The following is a 20,066-nucleotide window of genomic DNA, read 5'->3' as shown; positions in this document are numbered from 1 at the left end:
TCAGCGGGTTAGCCCTGCCCGGGGACTGAGCCGCGAGGCCCGGACAGGGAGGGGTTACCAGGCGGCCCGGCCCCCCCCCCTCGTCCCGCCCCCCCTCCCGCGCTTCCTGGCGGCTCCGCGTCCGGCGCCTGTTTGTGCCGCGGCGCTGGGGCCCCGGACGGCCCCGCCACCCCACCCCCGGGAGCCGAGAGCGGCCCCGGGAGAGTCCGAGGCCCCGGCGGGTCCTGGAGCCTGCCGCCCCCGCTCCACAGCGCCCCCTCCAGGCCCTTTCCCCGCGCCCGACAGCGCCCCCGGGGGGTGGCACGGCACCCTTGCGCGCGCGCCCCGGGGTGCTTCCCCTTCCCCTCTCCCTGGCCATGGCCCCGGCGGCTTAGAAGCCTCCTCCGCCGCCGCCGCTCGGAGCAAGCCGGGGGCCGGATGGACGGGGCCGGGGGGCCCGGTGAGTACGGGGCGGGGCGGGCGGCGTGCCCCTTCCCGGAGCGCCGGCCGGTCGGCCGCTGCCTGTGCCCGACGGCTGTCTGGCGGCGTCCCCGCGTGCTCCTCGGCCTCAGGGGTTCTGAGCATCCTCCACTGTTCCTCAGGTCGCTCTCCCTAGTTATTTGGATCTCCTACTGTCATTTCGAACTTCCTCAACGTCATCCTATTCCCCATGTTATTCTGGGCCCCTCGATGTTTCTCTGCCCCCTATGTTATTCCGGGCCTCTTCTCATGGTATTTCGGGTCGTTTTACTTCTGACCCGTTACCCTGGGACCTTCACTGTGACTCCGTCTCCACCGATACCCTCTCCTGTCATTCTCGATCTCTCCCCCTGGTCCTGTGAGCCCTCAGATGACTGTACTCTTCGGGGCGCCCTCTTCTTTTCGCGCCCCCTTCTCAGTTTCTCTGCCTGCCTTGGAGACCTGAGCTTTGCTCTGGGGTGGGCCGTCATCCCGCGCCGGCGCTGCGCCTCCCTCTGTGGTTCCCACGTTCCTGGGCAGTACTCCATATTTTCCCCCTGGTACTCCATGGTACTCCCTGTCTTTGCGGAGGTTGAGACAGCAGCAGGAAGGGAGCCTTGCCAGGCTCCTCGCCTGCCCTGCCAGAAGGAGGCCCTTGATTCTCTACCACCCGCCTCCTCCCCTCCGGGCCAGCCTCCAAGCCCGGGACTGCTTGAAGGGGGTAGTCCTATCGGACGAATGCAAGGTCGGAGGGAAGTCAGAATCCCCTCAACCCTTTTCTTCAGGTGGTGGGTACATTCTGAGTGCTTCTTGCCCTTTTCCCAGGTGAGGGCCCTGCTCAGGAGGCCCTGCAGTCCTTGAGCCGGCGGCTTCAGGTGCAGGAGAAGGAGATGGAGCTGGTTAAGGCGGCCCTGGCAGAAGCCCTCCGCCTGCTGCGGCTGCAGGCGCCCCCGAACTCCCTGCAGGACCCTGGCGCCCCAGCTCCTACAAGGGACAGGTAGGCAGGTTGTCACGCCCTCTTCTTCCGAGGGCCTCTGGGGGCATCAGGTTGACTCACTGTCTCCCCAGCAGCCCTGCAGCCCCCCCAGGACTGCCACCCACGTGCAGCCCCTCCTTGGTGAGCCGGGGCACCCAGACGGAGACAGAGGTTGAGATGCAGCCGTCCCCTGGACCCCCTGGCCTGAGCAATGGGCCCCCAGCCCCACAGGGGGGCAGTGAAGAGCCTAGTGGGACCCAGTCTGAAGGAGGGGGCAGCAGCAGCAGTGGTTCCCCTGGCCCCCCAGGGATCCTCAGGCTTGTGCAGCCCCCACAGCGCGTTGACACGTAAGTGTCCTGTGGCAGGGGCCAGGAGGGCCGGCGGAGGGACTGGGAAGCGTGAGGAGAGGGAACGATCTTTACCAGCTCACTATGCTCCTACCAGGCCACGGAGAAATTCTTCCTCCTCCTCATCCCCCTCAGAGCGGCCTCGGCAGAAACTCTCCCGGAAGGCAGCTTCCTCGGCCAACCTGTTATTGCGGTCAGGGAGCACAGAGAGGTGGGCGAGGCTCCCGCCACCCCCAACCCGCCCCACCCCACGCCCAGGCTCTTGACTTTCCACATCCCTCACCTCACTTCCCTGGGTGGGGTGGGGGGACCTCATCGCCCAACACGAAGGAAGGAACAAGCCCCCCAGGGGCGCCTGCTGTGTACCCGGCACTGTGCTAAACCCTCGACCTCCTCCATCTCATTCAGTTCCCACGACATCCTTGGGGGGGTAGGTGGTCTCATGGTGTTCATTGTCCAGGCGAGGAAGCAGGCTCAGAGAGGGTAAGTCATTTGTCTCGGGTCACACAGCCAGAACTAGGATCTGAACCCTCCTCTCCCTGACTTCAGTTCCATCATATCACCACATACCTTCCAGGATTCCGAGAGGTCCCAAAAAGCTCTCGCGATTTTCCTGGATGACCATTTTTGGAGTTTTCTCCCCACTGCCCCTCACCACCCCCCCCCCAACCACGCTTTATTTCTACAGAGCAAGGGGGAAATTCTAGTGGCTGAACATAGTTGTCTCAGAGTCTGTACAGGCCCCAGGACACCTGAGTGTTCATTCTAGCCATGTCCTCGGTTTCCCCTGTATTCTCAGAAGAGAAGTCACTACGTTTTTGATCTAATGACAGCTATCTGTGGAATTCACCTGTTACTTTCCCCTTGAGAGATAAAGACTTTCTTGCTGACCTCCCAGATCCCTGAAAGGCAGGGCTGGTGTACATTCTGGATTCACTTTGGTCCCATTTTACCGATGGAGAAATGAAAAGGTCAACCAGAAGCCTGGTAGTCTAGAGGAAAGGGCTCCCCCCTGTCATGCGGCCGCACTGGCTCTTACAAGCTTTATGGCCTGAATCTTCTCATCTCTTAACATGCAGCCGAGAGTCCCCATCTACTCTGGGGCCCCGAATGCTCCGAATGCAAACTAAAAGCCTGCAGAGATGACTCTGTAGGTCTCTGGAGTAACCTCCTTTCTTGTGTCCTGCCCTTCCCCACTTAGGTCTTGGGACCTGACCCCCACCCCTATGCTTTTCTCTCTTCCCAACAGCCGTGGGGGGAAAGACCCCCTCTCCAGCCCCGGGGGCCCTGGGTCTCGGAGAAGCAACTACAATTTGGGTACGTACAGAGGAGTGAATAACTTGGATGACAGTGTTAGGGTTTGGGCGACAGCCCTGAGAGCTATTTTGGGGGACCTGTGAGGTGTGGTGGGTAGAGTTCTGCTCTGGCTTTCCTGGAAGGGAGGCTGCAGGGTGGTGGTTGACACCCCCCTTTTCTCTGTAGAAGGCATCTCAGTGAAGATGTTCCTTCGCGGCCGCCCCATTACCATGTACATCCCGTCTGGCATCCGCAGCCTTGAGGAGCTGCCCAGCGGCCCACCCCCGGAGACCCTCAGCCTTGACTGGGTGTATCCTGCCCCCTCCAATCCCCCAGGAGCCACCTTAACCATCTCGGGAACCCCCCCCCCCCTTCTTTATGGTTTCCCCCTGGACCTGCGGGATCAGGGAGCCCTCTGAATCCTCCCCTACCACCCTCTGCCAATGGTGCTGCCAGCCAGAAGGGCTTCCGTTGCCCCCTCTTCCTCACTCTGCCCTTGATCTGACCCTTTCCTTGACTGTGATCCCCACTCCAGTTACGGGTACAGGGGTCGTGACTCCCGCTCTAATCTGTTTGTGCTGCGCTCTGGGGAGGTGGTCTACTTTATCGCCTGTGTGGTGGTGCTGTACCGGCCCGAGGGAGGCCCAGGGGGTCCTGGAGGTGGCGGCCAGCGACATTACCGGGGCCACACGGACTGTGTTCGATGGTGAGGGGCCTGGGACCTGGGAGTGGGTGGGCGGCTCTAGGCGTGGGGATGGTGGGCTTGGCAGGAGCAGGGTCTGGGTCGGTGTGGAGGAGCAGGAGAGTAGAGTTGCCTTGCTGCTCTGCAAGCATGGAGAAGGTGTCCTGAAGGGTCTTGAGAGACCGACCCCCTTCCCTAGAGTGTCTCCTCCCCCCACTTAGTCTGGCCGTCCACCCCGATGGTGTTCGTGTAGCCTCAGGACAGACAGCTGGAGTGGATAAAGATGGAAAGGTAAGACCAAAGCCCAACACCAGGCAGACAGGATGAAATTCCAGCCTGGCTTTCCTTCATACCCCTGACCCCTTCTCCTCTCCCAGCCCCTGCAGCCTGTGGTTCACGTCTGGGACTCAGAGACACTGCTGAAGCTGCAGGAGATTGGACTGGGGGCCTTCGAGCGGGGCGTGGGAGCCCTGGCCTTTTCAGTTGCGGTGAGCTGACCCCAAAGCCTCTAGACCCCCATCTTCCTTGCCCAGGAACCTCATTCTTGCACTTCACCGGGAAGCCTCAGAAGTTCTGGCCTTCCTGAACCTGACTCCGCCGGTTCTCCTGAGAAAGGAGCAGGTGTCCCCTTCTCCTGCCCGCTCAACTTGTGATGGCAGCCCTTGCCTAATGACCATGAACCCACAGACTTCTAGCCCTCACCCGGCCCCTCCGATGTGTCCCCCATTCTCAGGATCAGGGTGCTTTTCTTTGTGTGGTGGATGATTCCAATGAGCACATGCTGTCCGTGTGGGACTGCAGCCGGGGCACAAAGCTGGCTGAGATCAAGGTGAGGAGTCCGGGTGGCCTGGCGGGGCACCGTGGTTAGGGGCCTGGGGGCAGTGAAGTATAGAGAGCTGCAGACTTACCCATACGTTGACTTCCTTTCTGGCTGGGTCACCTGGAGGAAGCCCCCTAGCCTCTCTGAGGCTGTAAACGGGGATTTCAGAAGTTCTGGCTTCCCGAGGGATAATGTCTTAGGCATTAGGGTGGTTCTGGCATCGTGAGTGACAGGGAGGGGTGCCCTGAGGGGACCAGGGTCTGGGTCCAGAAGGAAGGCTTGTCCTCGGGTTTCAGGATATCAGCAGACCGGCTGTCAGGCTGCAAACTGAAGAGTCAAGTCAAGTGAAGGTGCTCAGGGCTTGGGGTGGCTGAATCTGGTATCTTCCCTTCAGAGTACAAATGACTCAGTCTTGGCCGTTGGCTTCAGCCCTCGCGACAGCAGCTGCATTGTCACCAGTGGGAAATCGCATGTCCACTTCTGGAACTGGAGTGGAGGAGCAGGGGTTCCTGGGAACGGGACTCTCACCCGGAAACAGGGTGTCTTTGGGGTGAGGCGTGGATGGGTGTGGGGTGGGGCGGGGGGAGGACAGAGTGGGGATGGAAGTATTGGTCTGAATACCTTAGACCCTGATACCACCCAGCTGGCAAGGGTCTGTGACTTTCAGTCTTTGGCCTTCCCTTTGATCTCTGCTCTCTCCCCTAGAAATACAAGAAACCCAAGTTTGTCCCTTGCTTTGTGTTCCTCCCGGATGGGGACATTCTTACTGGGGACTCAGAGGGGAACATTCTCACCTGGGGACGGAGCCTCTCAGATGCCAGGACCCCAGGCAGGGGTGGGGCCAAAGGTATGTGGTTGGGGGTGGCACCTGGGAAGTCTAGTACCCCAGAGGGTCTGTGGGAAACAGAGGATTTTCCTTTTTTTTTTTTTTTAAACCATGAGAATTGATAGATCTCTGTGGACCCTCTAGAAAGGCCGGCTGGAAGGGTAGGGGCGACACGGCTGGGGCTTTGGAGTCTGCCAGATCTGGGTTCAGATTCCAGTTTTGCCACTAGTTGCGTGGCCTTTAGGAAGTTACCTCACTTCTTTGAGCCTCAGTTGTTCAGTCTGTAAAGTGGGTAAAATAATAGCTGAGGATCAGAGATCACATTCGGTAGGTGCTCAGCGGCTAGGAGTTATTATTGTGTTGTGACGGCCAAGGCTGCCTCTGTTCCCCACTTCCCTGTACCCCCACAGCATGACCCACTCGTGACTTTGCCAACAGAGACCTATGGGATTGTGGCCCAGGCCCATGCTCACGAAGGTTCCATCTTTGCCCTGTGTCTCCGGCGGGATGGGACTGTACTGAGTGGTGGCGGACGGGACCGCCGGCTGGTCCAGTGGGGGCCGGGATTGGTGGCTCTCCAGGAGGCTGAGGTGAGGGCTAGCCTGGGGTCGAAGGAGGGAGTGGGGAGAGGAATGGCCAGGGGGCCCCTGACTTCATGCCACCGTTCTGCAGATTCCTGAACACTTTGGGGCTGTGCGGGCCATTGCTGAGGGGCTGGGCTCCGAGCTGCTGGTGGGAACCACGAAGAATGCATTGCTGAGGGGAGATCTGGCGCAGGGCTTCTCCCCTGTAATCCAGGTTGGAGGGCCAAGGGCTCCAGGGAGGAGGGTGGGAAGTGCTACTGAGGAGGGGCAGAGGTAACAGCCCATGATCTGCTGCAGGGTCACACGGATGAGCTCTGGGGGCTCTGCACACATCCCTTCCAGAACCGTTTTCTCACCTGTGGCCATGACCGACAACTCTGCCTGTGGGATGGGGAGGGCCATGCGCTGGCCTGGAGCATTGACCTCAAGGTAGAGCCCCGTGTCCCTGGATCCCCAGTGCCACACCCACCATGGCTTCTGTGGACACCACTCCTTCCCCAGCATCCCTCTTCCTTCTCCCCAGGGGCAGCCACTTTGTACTGGTATGGCTGTGTTGGCTACCAAAATCTGCATTCTTCTGTGCAGATGCCTCCAGTGTCCCCTAGGCACTGTCCCCTCCCCCCTCCCCCCAAACCCCCAGACCTCCCTTTGATCCAGCAACAAATGGTTAATCTCTGGCACAGCCTCCTAGCTCAGTTCTGGTTGTTAAATATGTTGAGTATCGCCTAGTTTAGGCTCCAGTGACACCCTGCCTCCACCCCAGGTCTACTGTTCCTCTCCTCCCTGTCTCATCCTTGGGAGGAGAAGGCTTTGGTGTTACCAACATGATGAGGTGTCTGTCTGGGAACCTTCACTAGAAAGGCATCTTCTTGAATTCACCTTCTCCCCCCTCCCAGGAGACTGGTCTCTGTGCTGACTTCCACCCCAGCGGGGCAGTTGTGGCCGTAGGACTGAACACAGGGAGGTGAGAGGAGCCAGGATTCCTGGGAGGGGAAAGCAGGAGCTTTGGGAAGGGCCCCTGGTAATGGGGTGGCAGGGGAGGAGTGTGGCTCAGGAGCCCCAACCGCACCTTCTCGTTCCTCAGTGCTTTTCTCTGCAGCCCGGGCCTCCCCTGCTCTGCTTGTAGCAACTGTCATCACACCCAACCACTCTCCCCTCTGAGCCTGGGAGTGGCAGCTTAGGATAGAAAAGCTGTGGGGGATAGGAGGGACATGGGAGAGACTGACACAGGGAAGTGACAGGCTTACAGACTCCATAAGGTTCCTGTATTCTTTTCTTAGAGGCATCAGAAGCCCCTCACTCTTTCTCTCTCCTTAGCGTCTTCCAATTTCCTGGCATAAGAATGCAGCGGCAACCTGTCTACATCACAGCCTTTCTGTTGGCGTCTCTGACGCTCTCCAACTTGCCAACCCCTACGTTGCCAACCCCTACGTAACCTCACACCTGCTTTCCACCCCCTCCCTTCCAGGTGGCTGGTTTTGGACACAGAGACCAGGGAGATCGTGTCTGATGTCACTGATGGCAATGAGCAGCTCTCAGTGGTCCGGTACAGCCCAGGTGGGAGCCACCCCCACCCTGGACCCAGACCTGTCCCTGGCCCTTCCCTCTCTGAGTGACTGTCTTTATAGATGGGTTGTACCTGGCCATCGGTTCCCATGACAACATGATCTACATCTATAGCGTTTCCAGTGAGGGTGCCAAGTCCAGCCGCTTTGGCCGCTGTGTGGTGAGGAAGCCGGGGTGGAGGGTGGGGCATTGTCATAGCAAGTAAACTGGAAGGGCTCTCATGCACTAAGGGGGACCTGGGGATGGGAAATGGTAGCTACATGTTTAGTCTCTTGACCCTTGCTCCCAGGGTCACTCCAGCTTCATCACTCACCTTGACTGGTCCAAAGATGGGAATTTCATCATGTCCAATTCTGGGGACTATGAGATCCTTTACTGTGAGTGGCTGTAGGGGAGAGCATGGGGAATGGGTAATCGGCTGGGTTTTGTTTCGGGGTGGGAGGCTCCTGGTTGGGAGGGGACGAAGAGTATGTAGGCAGCTCCAGGTAGAGATGGGGCTGAAGTGGAGTTGGAATTGTTCAGGTAGGAGAAATATTGTGAATTGAAAAGCCCTACACGGTTTTACACCATGCCTTTCCCCACGAGGACTTGAGGGAGTTGAGGAACGTACTAGGAAAAGATTGTTTAGGACAAGTTTCTCAGCAGGTGTGGAGGAATTGACTTAGCCAGGGAGGAAGAACTGATGAGAAGCTGTTAGGGGAACTTCAGAACTTCAGGATTCAGGAAGTGCATGGGGCTGGGTTTTGCCCTGGGCTGAGGGCTACCAAGGTGACCAGATCACATGCCATTACCTCAAGTTAGTCTTTCCAACCTATCCTTCCCGGTCGGTGGGTCGGTGTCTTGCCAACCGAGGGCAGGGGGAGAGCTGAGTTGGGTGGGCTCCCTCCCCCCCAGGGGACGTGGCTGGAGGCTGCAAGCTGCTGAGGAATCGCTATGAGAGCCGAGACCGGGAGTGGGCCACCTACACCTGCGTGCTGGGCTTCCATGTCTACGGTGAGCAGGGCCTCCGAACCTTGCGGGGTGGGGTGGGGTGGGGTGTGCGGGGTAAGGTGGAGCCCGCACTGGGCTCGGAATGCTGGGCATGTGTCAGAGAGGTGGGTGTCAAGAAACCGGCAGATCCGGCCCAGGAGAGGCCCCTCTGGCCCTCGGTGGCTGCCGGGACCGGGAAGGATTGCCTGGAACGCGGCCGGTGGGCGGCCTCGGCTGCCTGACCGCCGGAAACGGTGCGGAGCCTGGGCCGTGGGTGGCCGCGGGGAGGAGGCCATACTGAGGCCGGCTGCTGTGCTAGGCGTGTGGCCAGACGGCTCGGATGGCACCGACATCAACTCCCTGTGCCGCTCCCACAACGAGCGAGTGGTGGCCGTGGCCGACGACTTCTGCAAAGTGCACCTGTTCCAGTACCCGTGCGCGCGCGCCAAGGTGAGGCCTCCAGGGGCCTCTGGGGCCGGGCGGGCGGGGGCCGCCGGGTCCAGGGCTCCCCGGCCGCCGCAGCTCGGTCTTCTTTCCCGCCCAGGCTCCGAGCCTCGTGTACGGCGGCCACGGCAGCCACGTGACCAGCGTCCGGTTCACGCACGACGACTCGCACCTCATCTCGCTGGGCGGCAAGGACGCCAGCATCTTCCAGTGGCGAGTGCTGGGCGCTGGGGGCGCGGGGCCGGCGCCCGCCACGCCCTCTCGAACCCCCTCCCTGTCCCCCGCCTCCTCTCTCGATGTCTGACCGCTGCCGGAGGGGAGCCACCGGCCCTGCGGCGCGGCCCCGCCCACCCGAAACCCCCAGGACCAGGGGCCGACTTTTCCTCGACTTCGAGACATTCCCGATCGCGCGTTTCCCTGGAGGGGGCGAACGGCACCCCCGCACACACTGTAGAGACCCGCTGGCTGAGCCGGGCAGCCCCAGCCTGGGCCCTGACTCCTGCCGCCTGCTGAGGGGCAATAAACCAAAAGCAAAGTCGCCTCCCAGTCCTTTTGTGGGGCGCGGCTGGGCGCCTCCGGGGCCCTGTGGGGGTGGCGATGAAGGAAAAGAGGAGTTTGGAAGGAGTAGGGGAGCGTAGGCCACTCATGCAAATAACAGGCAAAGCCGCTTGCAAATAACCCGGCGGAGCGCAAAGGCGCGCGAGTCTTTTCGCGGCCGCAGGCGGAGTTGAGGGGCTCCGGCGAGGAGAGAGTTAAGCCCAACACCTCTCCCGCCCTCGGAGGAGGGGCCGAGCTGCAACGGAAATAACCGAGCGCCGGGCCGCGGTTGGCCGGAGGGAGCCGAACCTTTTCCGGAAGTAGCCGATCTCTGGGGTCTCGCTCTCCGACCTGAGCCGAGCGCCGGGCCTTGTTCTCCGGATCGGCCGAAGGTGTTCCGGAAGGAGGCGAAACCCGAGGCGGGCAGGGCAAGCCTTCCCCGCGGCCGGCAGATCCCAACGTCTGGTGGGGCTCGGCGAGGGCGGGGAGAGTCAGAACCTGGCTCCGGTCCGGCGGGAGCCGAGCTTGTTCCGGAAGAGGCCGAGCGGACCGGCGCTGGCCTCGGCGTCCCGGGCGTGAGGCGGTAGCTGCGGCGGCGACAGCGCGGGCCGGGATGAACCGCGACGGCTGAGGCAGCGGAGGTGCCGGCTACGCGGGCCCGACCGAGACTTCCGCGAAGCGCCAGCCCCGCGCTCGGGGCTTCGCCTCGAGCCGAGCCCTGCCCCCGCGAGCCTCCCGGACCCCTTTGTGCGGCCGGAGGCGGCGGCGGGAACGGCCATGGCGGCCAACATGTACCGGGTGGGGGGTGAGTACCGGGGAAGAGGCTGCGGGGCCCGGGGCGGGAGAAGTCGGGGACCGGGGCTGGAGAGGCTCGGCACCCGGCAGCGCGGGGAGCCGCGTCCGGGGCGGCGTGGTCCCGAGCGCGGACCGGAACCGGAACCGGGAGCACGGAGAGCGAGGGTGCGGGGACGGCGACGCGGCCGGGCGCCGAGGCCCCCCGGAGAGCCTGCGGGCTGCCCCGACGGCACTCTCGGGGCTGCGTCTGGGGCCCCGGGTCGGGAGTGGGGCCTGGGAAAGTGGTGCGGAAGGAGCTGACAGGGCAGGCAGGGGGCACCAAGGGCCGAGGCGTCCGCTCTGCCGCCTGAGCGGGACCGCCGGGAGGTTTCCTCTCCCCCGGGGCGTTATTGTGCGCCTGGGTTCGAAAAGGCGAGGGCACTGGAGCGAACAATTGCCGATGCCGGGGTGCAACTCCATCGCTGAATTGTGGGGACTGCAGGGGGGACCCCCTGCTTCTTGTCTCTTCGTTGAGGCTCACTTTTGAGCGAAAGATCTGATATTAGAACTCGGTGGTCAGGGGTGGTGGTGGCGGGGGGGAAATCCCTCATTTTCTCGTAGTCTCTCTACTTCCACATTTCAGCGTTCTCTCTACCTGGACCCTTATTCTTTTGGTCCCCTCAGGCCTCTTTTCTCTCAGACCCTGGTGCTCTGGCTTTCCCATCTCCTCCTCTGATCTTCCCGGTGCTTCCCCACCCCCTCCTACAGATTACGTCTATTTTGAGAACTCTTCCAGCAATCCTTACCTGGTTAGACGGATTGAGGAGCTCAACAAGGTGAGTGGAGCAGAGTCCCACCCCTGCCCCTTCGGGTACCTCCCTCCCTCCAGGGGGTCTTTTTTTTTCTGAGGTCACTAACTTTAGGTGGAAGAGAGAGAGATCCAGAGAAAAACCAGCCCTAATCCTAAGTGCCCATTCATATTCATTCATTCATTCATTTATTCATTCAGTGTATTCAGGAAAGGCTTTTGAGAGCTAGGTGGGAGCTTTCCTATTCCTTCTCTTGCGGGCTAAGGAAAGGGAAAGTCTAGGGGAAAAAAGTTTGGAAGTTGTCCTTAAATGCGAGTCTCTTTATTTGTAATTTCTTTGGGTGTCTGGGTGGCTCAGTGGGTTGAGGGTCCGACTCAGTTTTGGCTCAGGTCACGATTCCAGGGTTGTGGGATGGAGACTTGAGTTGGGCTCCATGCTGAGCATGGAGTCTGCTTGAGATTCTCATTCTCTCTCTCTCTCTCTCTCTCCCCACCTCCCCTCTCCCCAGCTCATGCTCTCTGTCTCTTAAAAAAAGAAAATTATAAAAAAAAAAAAACAAAAAAAAAAACCCTCATAGTTTCTTGGGTTTTTCTATTTACACCCCTTAGAAACTACTTCATGCTTAGTTTCTTCTTCATGTGTTTCCACTTTAAAACAACCCGTTTTAACTGCAGTTTTCCTCCTCCCCCTTAGACAGCAAATGGAAACGTGGAGGCAAAGGTTGTGTGCCTTTTCCGGCGAAGGGACATTTCTAGTAGCCTCAACAGCCTGGCTGATAGCAATGCCAGTGAGTGTCTTCGTACCCCCACCCCACCCCCACCCTCCCTGCCTCCCCCTTCCCATGATCTGAGGTCTGGGCATGTCCTTGCAGGTGTTTCCCCTGGTAGCATGCCCAAAGCCCGGGTGTGAGTTTGGGGGTGGGAAATGCCTGGTCTCCAGAGGGAGGCCTGTTTTTACACGTTGGGGTTGGAAGCAGGGTGGAGAGACGATGATAAGGAAAGCCAGAATATGACTTGTGTGGGAGTGTGTGTATCTGAACGATAGGTGGAAAAGAGATGATAGTATTTAAATAGGGGAGGAAGAAGAGCTGTAGAGAAGCAGGACCCTTGAGGGACGGTTTTGGGTACATTGGGACAATGGGTGGTGATTGTAAAGGTCAAGGTGAAGAGGAAGAGGTTGTACTGAGAAGCTTGCAGGACAGGGAACCAGCCTAATTTTGTGGTCGCGAGGTAGCGAGAATACATTGAAAGGGCAGAATAGGAAGCTCGGAAAGTTATCTTTGCCCGTTTTGCTCTTTCCCACCTCTTTCGTCCTTCTCCAACTCATTTTATATCTTTGCCTTTTGCCTCCTCTTCCTTCTCTTTATGATTTTATCTTTTTTAAAAAAAATTACCTCCTGTTTTCCTTAGTTGATTTTCCCTTTCCTGCTTTGGCTTTCTTTCCTCTTTCTCTTGTTCCTCCTTCTTAAATTATTTGCCTTATTTCAGGCTGCTTTGAGCACGAAGGGGTTAACACGGAGCTAGGCCTACCAAGTTCCCTGGCCCTCTGGGGTTTCCAGCCCCATCTGGCAGGGGCTGACCTTGGCCTTGTCCAATCAGAAGGGGTGGGGGGTGTGGTCCCCCCCTTGCCTTAGCACAGGGTTTCGCACAGGGTTTCCGGAGCACACAGGCGAGGGGTGGAGCCCGCTGCACCCCCACCCCCCTTCTCCCTGAGGTTGGGAACAATGCACCAATGAGCCTGGGCCTGTGGCTCTCCTGCCCCCTCCCACTTTGGGTGGCACTCAGCCAAGTTAACCCTTCTCACCAGGGTTTCAGGGCAAGTCGCAGCTCCTGGGAAGGAAGGTGTTGGCACTGGCTTGGGAAATACTGTCCTCGGAAGCCCCACAAACTTAGTAGTCAAGTGGACAGCAAAGGATTGTTACGGTAGCCTGATGTTTAAGAGCAAAGAGTCTCCTGAACTCTGAAAAGAAAAACTAGTAAACACAACCTTATGTGACAGTTGTTCACCATATTGGGTTTCTGAACCTCAGGCTGGTTTCGCAGGAGAGACGAGTGTGATGTTCCTGCTGGGCCTAGTGTGGGCAGATTTGTGCTTTATGAGTGGCATCTGAGCGTTGGTACCTGGGTTTGGGATGGGTTTCTGTGGCATTCTTTGTACTCTCAGCAGCTGTTCCCAAGGCACTGGTGATGGGGGGCTGGGAGGCCCGGAACAGCGGAGAGGGCTAGGGGGAGAGGGCTCAGTGGGAAAGCTGGTGGCTGTAGGTATAAACGGCAGATGCCTGGGGAATGTGAAAAAAAGCCAGCTGGGATAGGAAGTGTTTTCCCCGGGTCAAAGTTTCCAAGGTGGCTTCTTTCTGAATTAGTTTCTGACTTGACTTCTTCCTCCTTAATCTCCCAGGGGAGTTTGAGGAGGAATCAAAGCAGCCAGGGGTGTCAGAGCAGCAGCGACATCAACTGAAGCACCGGGAGCTTTTTCTTTCTCGGCAATTTGAATCGTTACCAGCCACCCACATAAGGTATAGGACAATCGGGGAGGCCACTGTGGCCGGTGTGCACTTCTTTAGAAGATGGAGAGGAGGGGCGTGGTGGCATAATGGAAGTGCTGTGGAGAAGGAATGAGGAGCTCACCTAGGGTTTTCGGACCTCTCTTCTGTAGGGGGAAATGCAGCGTGACCCTCTTGAATGAGACCGACATCTTGAGCCAATACTTGGAAAAGGAGGTGAGAAAGAGGTGTGGGGGGAAAGAAGGAGGGGAGTGGGTGTGCCCAGAAGGCAGGAGGAGAGTAGGACTGGAATGAGGTTCAGGTCCACAGACCGCCTGTCATGGGAATGCTGGATGCTCCCCACCGCCCGCTTACTTTTTCTTCCTGGCTCCAGGACTGCTTTTTTTACTCACTGGTGTTCGACCCCGTGCAGAAGACGCTTTTAGCCGATCAGGGGGAGATCCGAGTTGGTTGCAAATACCAAGCTGAGATCCCAGATCGCCTGGCAGAGGGTAAGCAACAGGACGGAGCGTGCGGCCCCGGAGTCATGTAACGTCGTAGTCGCTGTGAATGGCGTGTTGTGGAGTCATAGGCTCCACGGCCTTCACGGCTCTGTGCCATCGCCCTGACAAGCTGGGACCTTGGGAACCTGCAAGGGGCCAGTGGGCACAGTCGGGAAGAAAAGTCCAAGAGTTGAGGTGGCTGATAGAATCCACGCCAGAGGCACGGGGGGAGCGAGGTGCTGTTGTGTCAAGGCACCTGTTGTTCTCCTTTCCCTCTCCCTGATGTTGCCATTGCCCTGTTCCCCAGGAGAATCTGATAATCGGAACCAACAGAAGATGGAGATGAAGGTCTGGGACCCGGACAACCCTCTCACAGACCGGCAGATTGATCAGTTTCTCGTGGTGGCCCGGTGAGGGGTGGGTGGACGGGCAAGACGGGCTGGGGGCGGTGTGGACGCTCTGCATCGAATTCTCAGAGCTGGACTAGACTGGTTGTTTTGGCCTGCGTGGTTTTCCTTATCTGGCTTGGTTCCTCAGCTCACTCATGCTTTCTTCTCTCTCTCTTGACTTCTTAATATCTCCCTTAGGGCCGTGGGGACCTTCGCAAGAGCCCTAGATTGCAGCAGCTCCATTCGGCAGCCAAGCCTGCACATGAGTGCAGCTGCTGCCTCCCGAGATATCACGCTGGTGAGCAGAGGTTGCTGGGAAGTCGGGCAGGCTGGGCTCTGTGGGGACCTGCAGAGCCTGGGGACAGAGGAAGGGTCTCTGAGAAGCCCGGTGTGGAGGGTCTCAGGGCATCCGTATTGTTTCCCACCTTCCCGGTAGTTTCATGCCATGGATACGTTGCAGAGGAACGGCTACGACTTGGCTAAGGCCATGTCGACCCTGGTGCCCCAGGGAGGCCCAGTGCTGTGTCGGGACGAGATGGAGGAGTGGTCGGCCTCGGAGGCCATGCTGTTTGAGGAGGCCCTGGAGAAGTACGGCAAGGATTTCAATGATATTCGCCAGGATTTTGTAAGTGGACGGGGCTGGGAGGAGAGGTGGAAGAGACGACAGGTGAGGGAACGGGGACCCGGAGCCAGATGCCAGCTCAGCTTCCTTCCCTCTGCCTCCTTAGCTGCCTTGGAAGTCACTCGCCAGCATAGTCCAGTTTTACTACATGTGGAAAACCACAGACCGCTATATTCAGCAGGTATGGGCTGGGCTGGGCAGGCTGGACCAGGGGCCTCCTGCTCACCCCTGCCTTCGAAGTTGATGACATCGTCCTGTGGAGGTGCTCTGATCCTTCTCTTTCTTCCTTTTTTCCCCTTCTTGCAGAAAAGATTGAAAGCTGCTGAAGCAGACAGCAAACTGAAACAAGTCTATATCCCCACCTAGTAAGTGTGGTAGGTGGGGGAGGCTGGCATGTTTTCTTTTTCTCCCTCCCCACCCTCCCCGCCCCCGCGCCCCCCCACCCCCACCCCCAGCAATGCTTTTCTCAGTGATTGGTGGTGACCACGGCAGGAGTCAGGGTCAGAGGGTCAAATGATCGGGAGGAGGTGGACGTGGATTCTCTTTCTTGACCGGTTCCTGGTTTCTCCCCACACTGTTCCTGTCAGTACTAAGCCAAATCCTAACCAGATCATCTCTGTGGGCTCGAAACCTGGCATGAATGGGGCTGGATTCCAGAAGGGCCTGACTTGCGAGAGCTGCCACAGTGAGTTTCAGGGAGGGGCAGGGATGTTGAGGGGGGTGAGGTCTTCTCTGGGCCAAGGACCTAAGGGGCTCAGGTGGCATATTTGTCCCAAACTCCCCCTTTTCTCCGTGTTCCTACAGCCACGCAGTCTGCCCAGTGGTACGCCTGGGGCCCACCCAACATGCAGTGCCGCCTCTGTGCTTCCTGCTGGATCTACTGGAAGAAGTATGGGGGACTGAAGACCCCGACCCAGCTTGAGGGGGCTGCCCGGGGCACAACAGTAAGGACTGATGGGGAATAGGCAGGGGAGAGCAGTAAGCATAGTGATGTGAGCTTCAGGTGAAGGCCAGAACCTTAAAAGGTGGTTTGATGTGTGTGGGGTTGGGGAGGTGGTGCTTAGTGGTGGCTGGGGAGACGGGTGGGTGGGATGGTAGTAAAAAGATCAGGCGGGAATAAACTGCTTTTTGCAGAGAATGAAGGAAACAAGGGAGCCTCAGTGCCCATCCGTGTTCTCTCTTTTTCCTATGTCTTTCTTCCAGGAGCCACACTCGAGGGGTCACTTGTCTCGACCTGAAGCCCAGAGTCTCTCCCCCTATACCACCAGCGCCAACCGGGCCAAGCTACTGGCTAAGAACAGGCAAACATTCCTGCTTCAGACCACAAAGCTGACCCGTCTTGCCAGACGCATGTGCAGGGACCTGTTACAGCCGAGGAGGGCTGCCCGACGACCCTATGCCCCTATCAATGCCAATGCCATCAAGGCAGAGTGTAAGGGCAGGAGCGGTGGGGCTAGTGGCAGGCCTGGGTGCTCTGGCCAGAAAGCAGAGCAGAGACCAGTGTTTCTCTGGAGGTTTAATGACCACAGGGACAGCAGGCCACAGCGGTTTGATAGGAGGTTAGATGTGGCTCCTGGCCGCAGGAGAGGCCTGAGTAGCGAAGCCCCTTCAAAAGCTGTCATCTTTGCTCTCCAGGCTCCATTCGACTTCCTAAGGCTGCGAAAACTCCACTGAAGATTCACCCTCTGGTGCGGCTGCCCCTGGCAACTATTGTCAAAGATTTGGGTATGGGATGGGGAAACCAGACTGTGGGTATGGGATGGGGAACCAGTTAGATGGTTTCAGGGTCTCCGTCATCCTTTTACTATCATAGTCCAAAGAGATTTAGTTTAACAAACTGTACTCCTGTAGGTTAATAATGATTTTCGTAGACTGTCCAATATTACCATAGTGAGCTAAGGCCACATTCCTGTGGTAGTTGCCAGACTGCTTTTGGGGATGCCCAGGGAAACTACATACAGAAGAGAAAACACGAAATTTCTCCAAGTTTTTTCCTGTTTTTTTCTTGGCAGTGGCCCAGGCACCTCTGAAACCAAAAACACCTCGGGGTACCAAGACACCGATCAACAGAAACCAGCTGACCCAGAACCGGGGTCTGGGGGGCATTATGGTGAAACGGGCCTATGAGACTGTGAGTTGACAGCTGGAGTGGGCCAGGCCAATTGGGCGGGCTTTTATTTCTGATAGGGATCTGTGAGCCCTCTCTCATTGTGCTGCCTGCACCCACCCCTCCTCTCCAGATGTCAGGAGCCGGGGTCCCCTTCTCTGCCAATGGAAGGCCTCTGGCCTCAGGGATTCGTTCAAGCTCACAGCCAGCAGCCAAGCGTCAGAAACTAAACCCGGCTGATGCTCCCAATCCTGTGGTGTTTGTGGCCACAAAGGATACCAGGTAGGGAGCCCACCCACCGTAGGAGGGGCTGAGAGGTTGATAACCCAGGTTGGTGGGTAAGGATAATAGGAATTCTGAACAAGACCAGCTCCAGGAGACTGGGTACGGGGTGGGGGTGCCAGGAAAGAATGGGCCAGAAGGCACACTATGGCATGGAATGGGGAAGGGGGTTTACCTTGAGGGTCCTGGCCTTCATTCCACTCTTCTTTTCCTGGCCAGGGCCCTGCGGAAGGCTCTGACCCATCTGGAAATGCGGCGAGCTGCTCGCCGGCCCAATTTGCCCCTGAAGGTGAAGCCACCACTGATTGCAGTGCGGCCCCCGGTCCCACTATCTGCACCGTCACATCCTGCCAGCACCAATGAGCCTATTGTCCTGGAGGATTGAGCGTCTGCGGGGAGGGAGGGAGGTGGGCTGAAAGCTAGAGGGTGGGTGCCCAGGGCACCCACCCTCCCTTCCCTCTAGTATCACAGGGAATGAGGAGTGAGGGAGGGAGGGAGCAAGTGTGTGTCCTTGGAGGGGTCGGGCGCCCTCTGGTGTTACCACTTGCGAGGCTCGTCCCCTTCCCATGCTTCTCCATGCCTGGTGGTGGAGGACACACTGCAGGAACTTGGTCCATTGTGGGAACCTAGCCTGTTTTGGGGGGTAGGACCCACAGTTGTCTTGGACAGTTTTGGGGGGGAGGGTTTTTTAATTTTTTAAAAATTTTGCCTCCCTTTTTGAAAGGGGATGGGGGAGGGGAAGAGTAAATTGATAGGAGGTGGTGGTACCTGGTTGGGGGAGGGGGGCGTGCACTGCCATGACTGTATCTTTTTTTTTTCTAATGGGGGTTTCTCTTCCTGTCCGGTGTCCGGACTTTCCTAATTGGAGTTTGAGGCCCCTAAGCTGGCATCAGCCCCAGCCCATGCTCTCTCTTTTCCTTCCCTCGCCTTGTCCCCTCTGCCTTTTGTACGCCAATTCTCAGAAATAAAGATCTTTTGTCCGTTTTTTTAACCTCGGATTCTGTAATTGGTTCTTATAGTAACAAATAAAAAGCCGTTTTCTTCAGCTTCTCCCGGCTCAGCTGTTCTCTGCCATGGGGGGTGGGGGGGTGGGGGGGGGAGGGTGGTGTCTTCAGTTGGAATAAAGGACAAAGGGATAAGAAAGAAGATACAGATGATGCTTGCCCTGGGAGCAGCTTTCTGAGATAGGCAGCATGGACAGGCAGACTGTTCCTGCTAGCTTTCTTGGGGGACCCAAACTGCTCCCCAGCTCCCTGTGGTGCTGGAACTCGAGCTCCATCTTGGTACAGATTCACTCAAAACAGAATCCGCTGACTCTGGTTGGTGGCTTCCACAGGAAGGGAGGCGTGAAGGTGCTTTTTCTTCTATTTCCCAACCCTTAGCTCTCAGGAAATTCTTTGGAGTTGCTGGAAGCCAGGGCAAGATGTAGCCTACCTTGGGGGGGGGGGGTACTGCAGTATCTTACCACCCAGCTCTGTGGTTTATTTGCACAAGTTGCCACTTCAAGGATTCCCAAGACCAGCCTCAGTAACTGCCTTGGCCTGAGGTCCACTCTAGTGCTGTCTCCTGCCTTTTTGGGTTTGGGAGACAAGCCTGAGCAGGGCCCAAAAGGAGGAGCACCTTCGGAGAGTGAGTAAGAGGTTAAGCCTGTTGTACGTGTTCCTTCCACACTTTAGAGATAGATAGGGGAACAGACTCAGCAGTTGAGACTTTGCTTAAGGTTTCGGATCTTGAGACGTCTGCTTCAGGTCCAGGGCGCTTTCCGCAGTCCGAAGCTGTGCGCTGACAGCCGCAGCAGGAACTGCTTAGCCCATCTGAGAGTCTTCTCCATGTCATGTTCTCTGTCCCCAGGGCCTCCCCAGCTCCTTTACTCTCTCCATTCTGAGCTTACACCCCGGCAGTATCGGGAGGAACTGACCACTCTACCAGTCTGGGGAAAGAAGCATTTTTTTCCCTCCAATGTCTCCACTCAGCTGTCACATGGTAGGTTCCATCGCCTGCCTTGAAGGGGGCCGGTGGCTCTGGCGCCTCGTGAGTACACTTCACGCAGCCCACTATTGCGGAAGGAAAGCCTGACTCACCGGGACCGCAGCGATCTGGCTGTGGCTGAGTGGAGTCTAGAGGGTGCCCACAGGGGCAGAGCTCCCCAACCAGGGCTAGGAAGTGGTCCCTGAACGCCCATTTTAGGGAAGGACAGAGGGCAGAAGGAGAGAGTAACAGCCCTAAGGAACTTGGGAGTCCAGGGGCAGCCTTGAGTTTTGTGAAGTCGGCTCATCCTCCGCCTTTATTCGCCAGGTGAATAAGGAGAGAGGATGATGCAGCGCCGCGGGTCTCTAACCGCCTCTTGAAAGAAGGTACAAACAGCACACTCCCGAGCTCCCAGCAAGGATAGAGCACTCAGGCTTCAAACCTCCGCCGGCGCCGGTTTTTGTGGCCACTCTATGAATATTCATGAAGCCTTGGGCCAATCAACGCCTAAGTGGCTCAGAGCACACCAATCGGCTTACCGCATGCAGATAAGTATCAAAGATGGGCGGCTTTTCCAGAAGCGGGTGAAGACTTAAAGGCGGGTGGAAACGGAACCCGGAGCCTTAGGGACTCAGTTTCCGGAGG

General features: G+C 58.0%; 2 protein-coding genes across 6 annotated transcripts; both read left to right on the top strand.

The window, feature by feature from the left end:
* Positions 1–135: 135 nt before the first annotated feature.
* EML3 (EMAP like 3) lies at positions 136–9,488 on the top strand. 4 transcript variants are annotated; one of them, XM_058689301.1, is made up of 22 exons: positions 136–439; positions 1,264–1,435; positions 1,510–1,761; positions 1,859–1,972; positions 3,011–3,078; positions 3,244–3,367; positions 3,593–3,763; positions 3,961–4,030; positions 4,117–4,227; positions 4,473–4,568; positions 4,954–5,109; positions 5,265–5,406; positions 5,824–5,975; positions 6,058–6,183; positions 6,267–6,398; positions 6,866–6,933; positions 7,438–7,526; positions 7,598–7,695; positions 7,825–7,912; positions 8,430–8,528; positions 8,934–8,954; positions 9,049–9,488. In XM_058689301.1, exons 1-22 carry the CDS (start codon positions 418–420, stop codon positions 9,459–9,461), a joined length of 2,784 nt encoding a protein of 927 aa, XP_058545284.1. In that variant the 5' UTR covers positions 136–417; the 3' UTR covers positions 9,462–9,488. The 4 variants fall into 4 exon arrangements, with proteins under 4 accessions (XP_058545284.1, XP_058545283.1, XP_058545281.1 ...); XM_058689300.1 differs by having other exon boundaries at positions 1,507–1,761; XM_058689298.1 differs by having other exon boundaries at positions 141–439; positions 1,507–1,761; positions 8,824–8,954.
* Positions 9,489–9,615: 127 nt separating this feature from the next.
* Positions 9,616–18,498, top strand: MTA2 (metastasis associated 1 family member 2). Of its 2 annotated transcripts, none has more exons than XM_058689302.1 (18): positions 9,616–10,290; positions 11,028–11,095; positions 11,762–11,855; positions 13,466–13,583; positions 13,724–13,787; positions 13,945–14,062; positions 14,361–14,463; positions 14,641–14,740; positions 14,879–15,067; positions 15,171–15,245; positions 15,371–15,429; positions 15,652–15,749; positions 15,869–16,008; positions 16,268–16,496; positions 16,700–16,789; positions 17,077–17,195; positions 17,305–17,453; positions 17,673–18,498. In XM_058689302.1, the coding sequence occupies exons 1-18, from the start codon at positions 10,263–10,265 to the stop codon at positions 17,836–17,838; spliced, it is 2,007 nt and encodes a 668-aa protein (XP_058545285.1). In that variant the 5' UTR covers positions 9,616–10,262; the 3' UTR covers positions 17,839–18,498. The 2 variants fall into 2 exon arrangements, with proteins under 2 accessions (XP_058545285.1, XP_058545286.1); XM_058689303.1 differs by lacking the exon at positions 9,616–10,290 and adding an exon at positions 10,438–10,564.
* Positions 18,499–20,066: the final 1,568 nt, after the last annotated feature.

This window comes from Neofelis nebulosa, chromosome 10, assembly GCF_028018385.1.
Source record: "Neofelis nebulosa isolate mNeoNeb1 chromosome 10, mNeoNeb1.pri, whole genome shotgun sequence".
NCBI lineage: Eukaryota > Metazoa > Chordata > Mammalia > Carnivora > Felidae > Neofelis > Neofelis nebulosa.
This window is presented reverse-complemented; position numbering and strand designations above follow the sequence as displayed.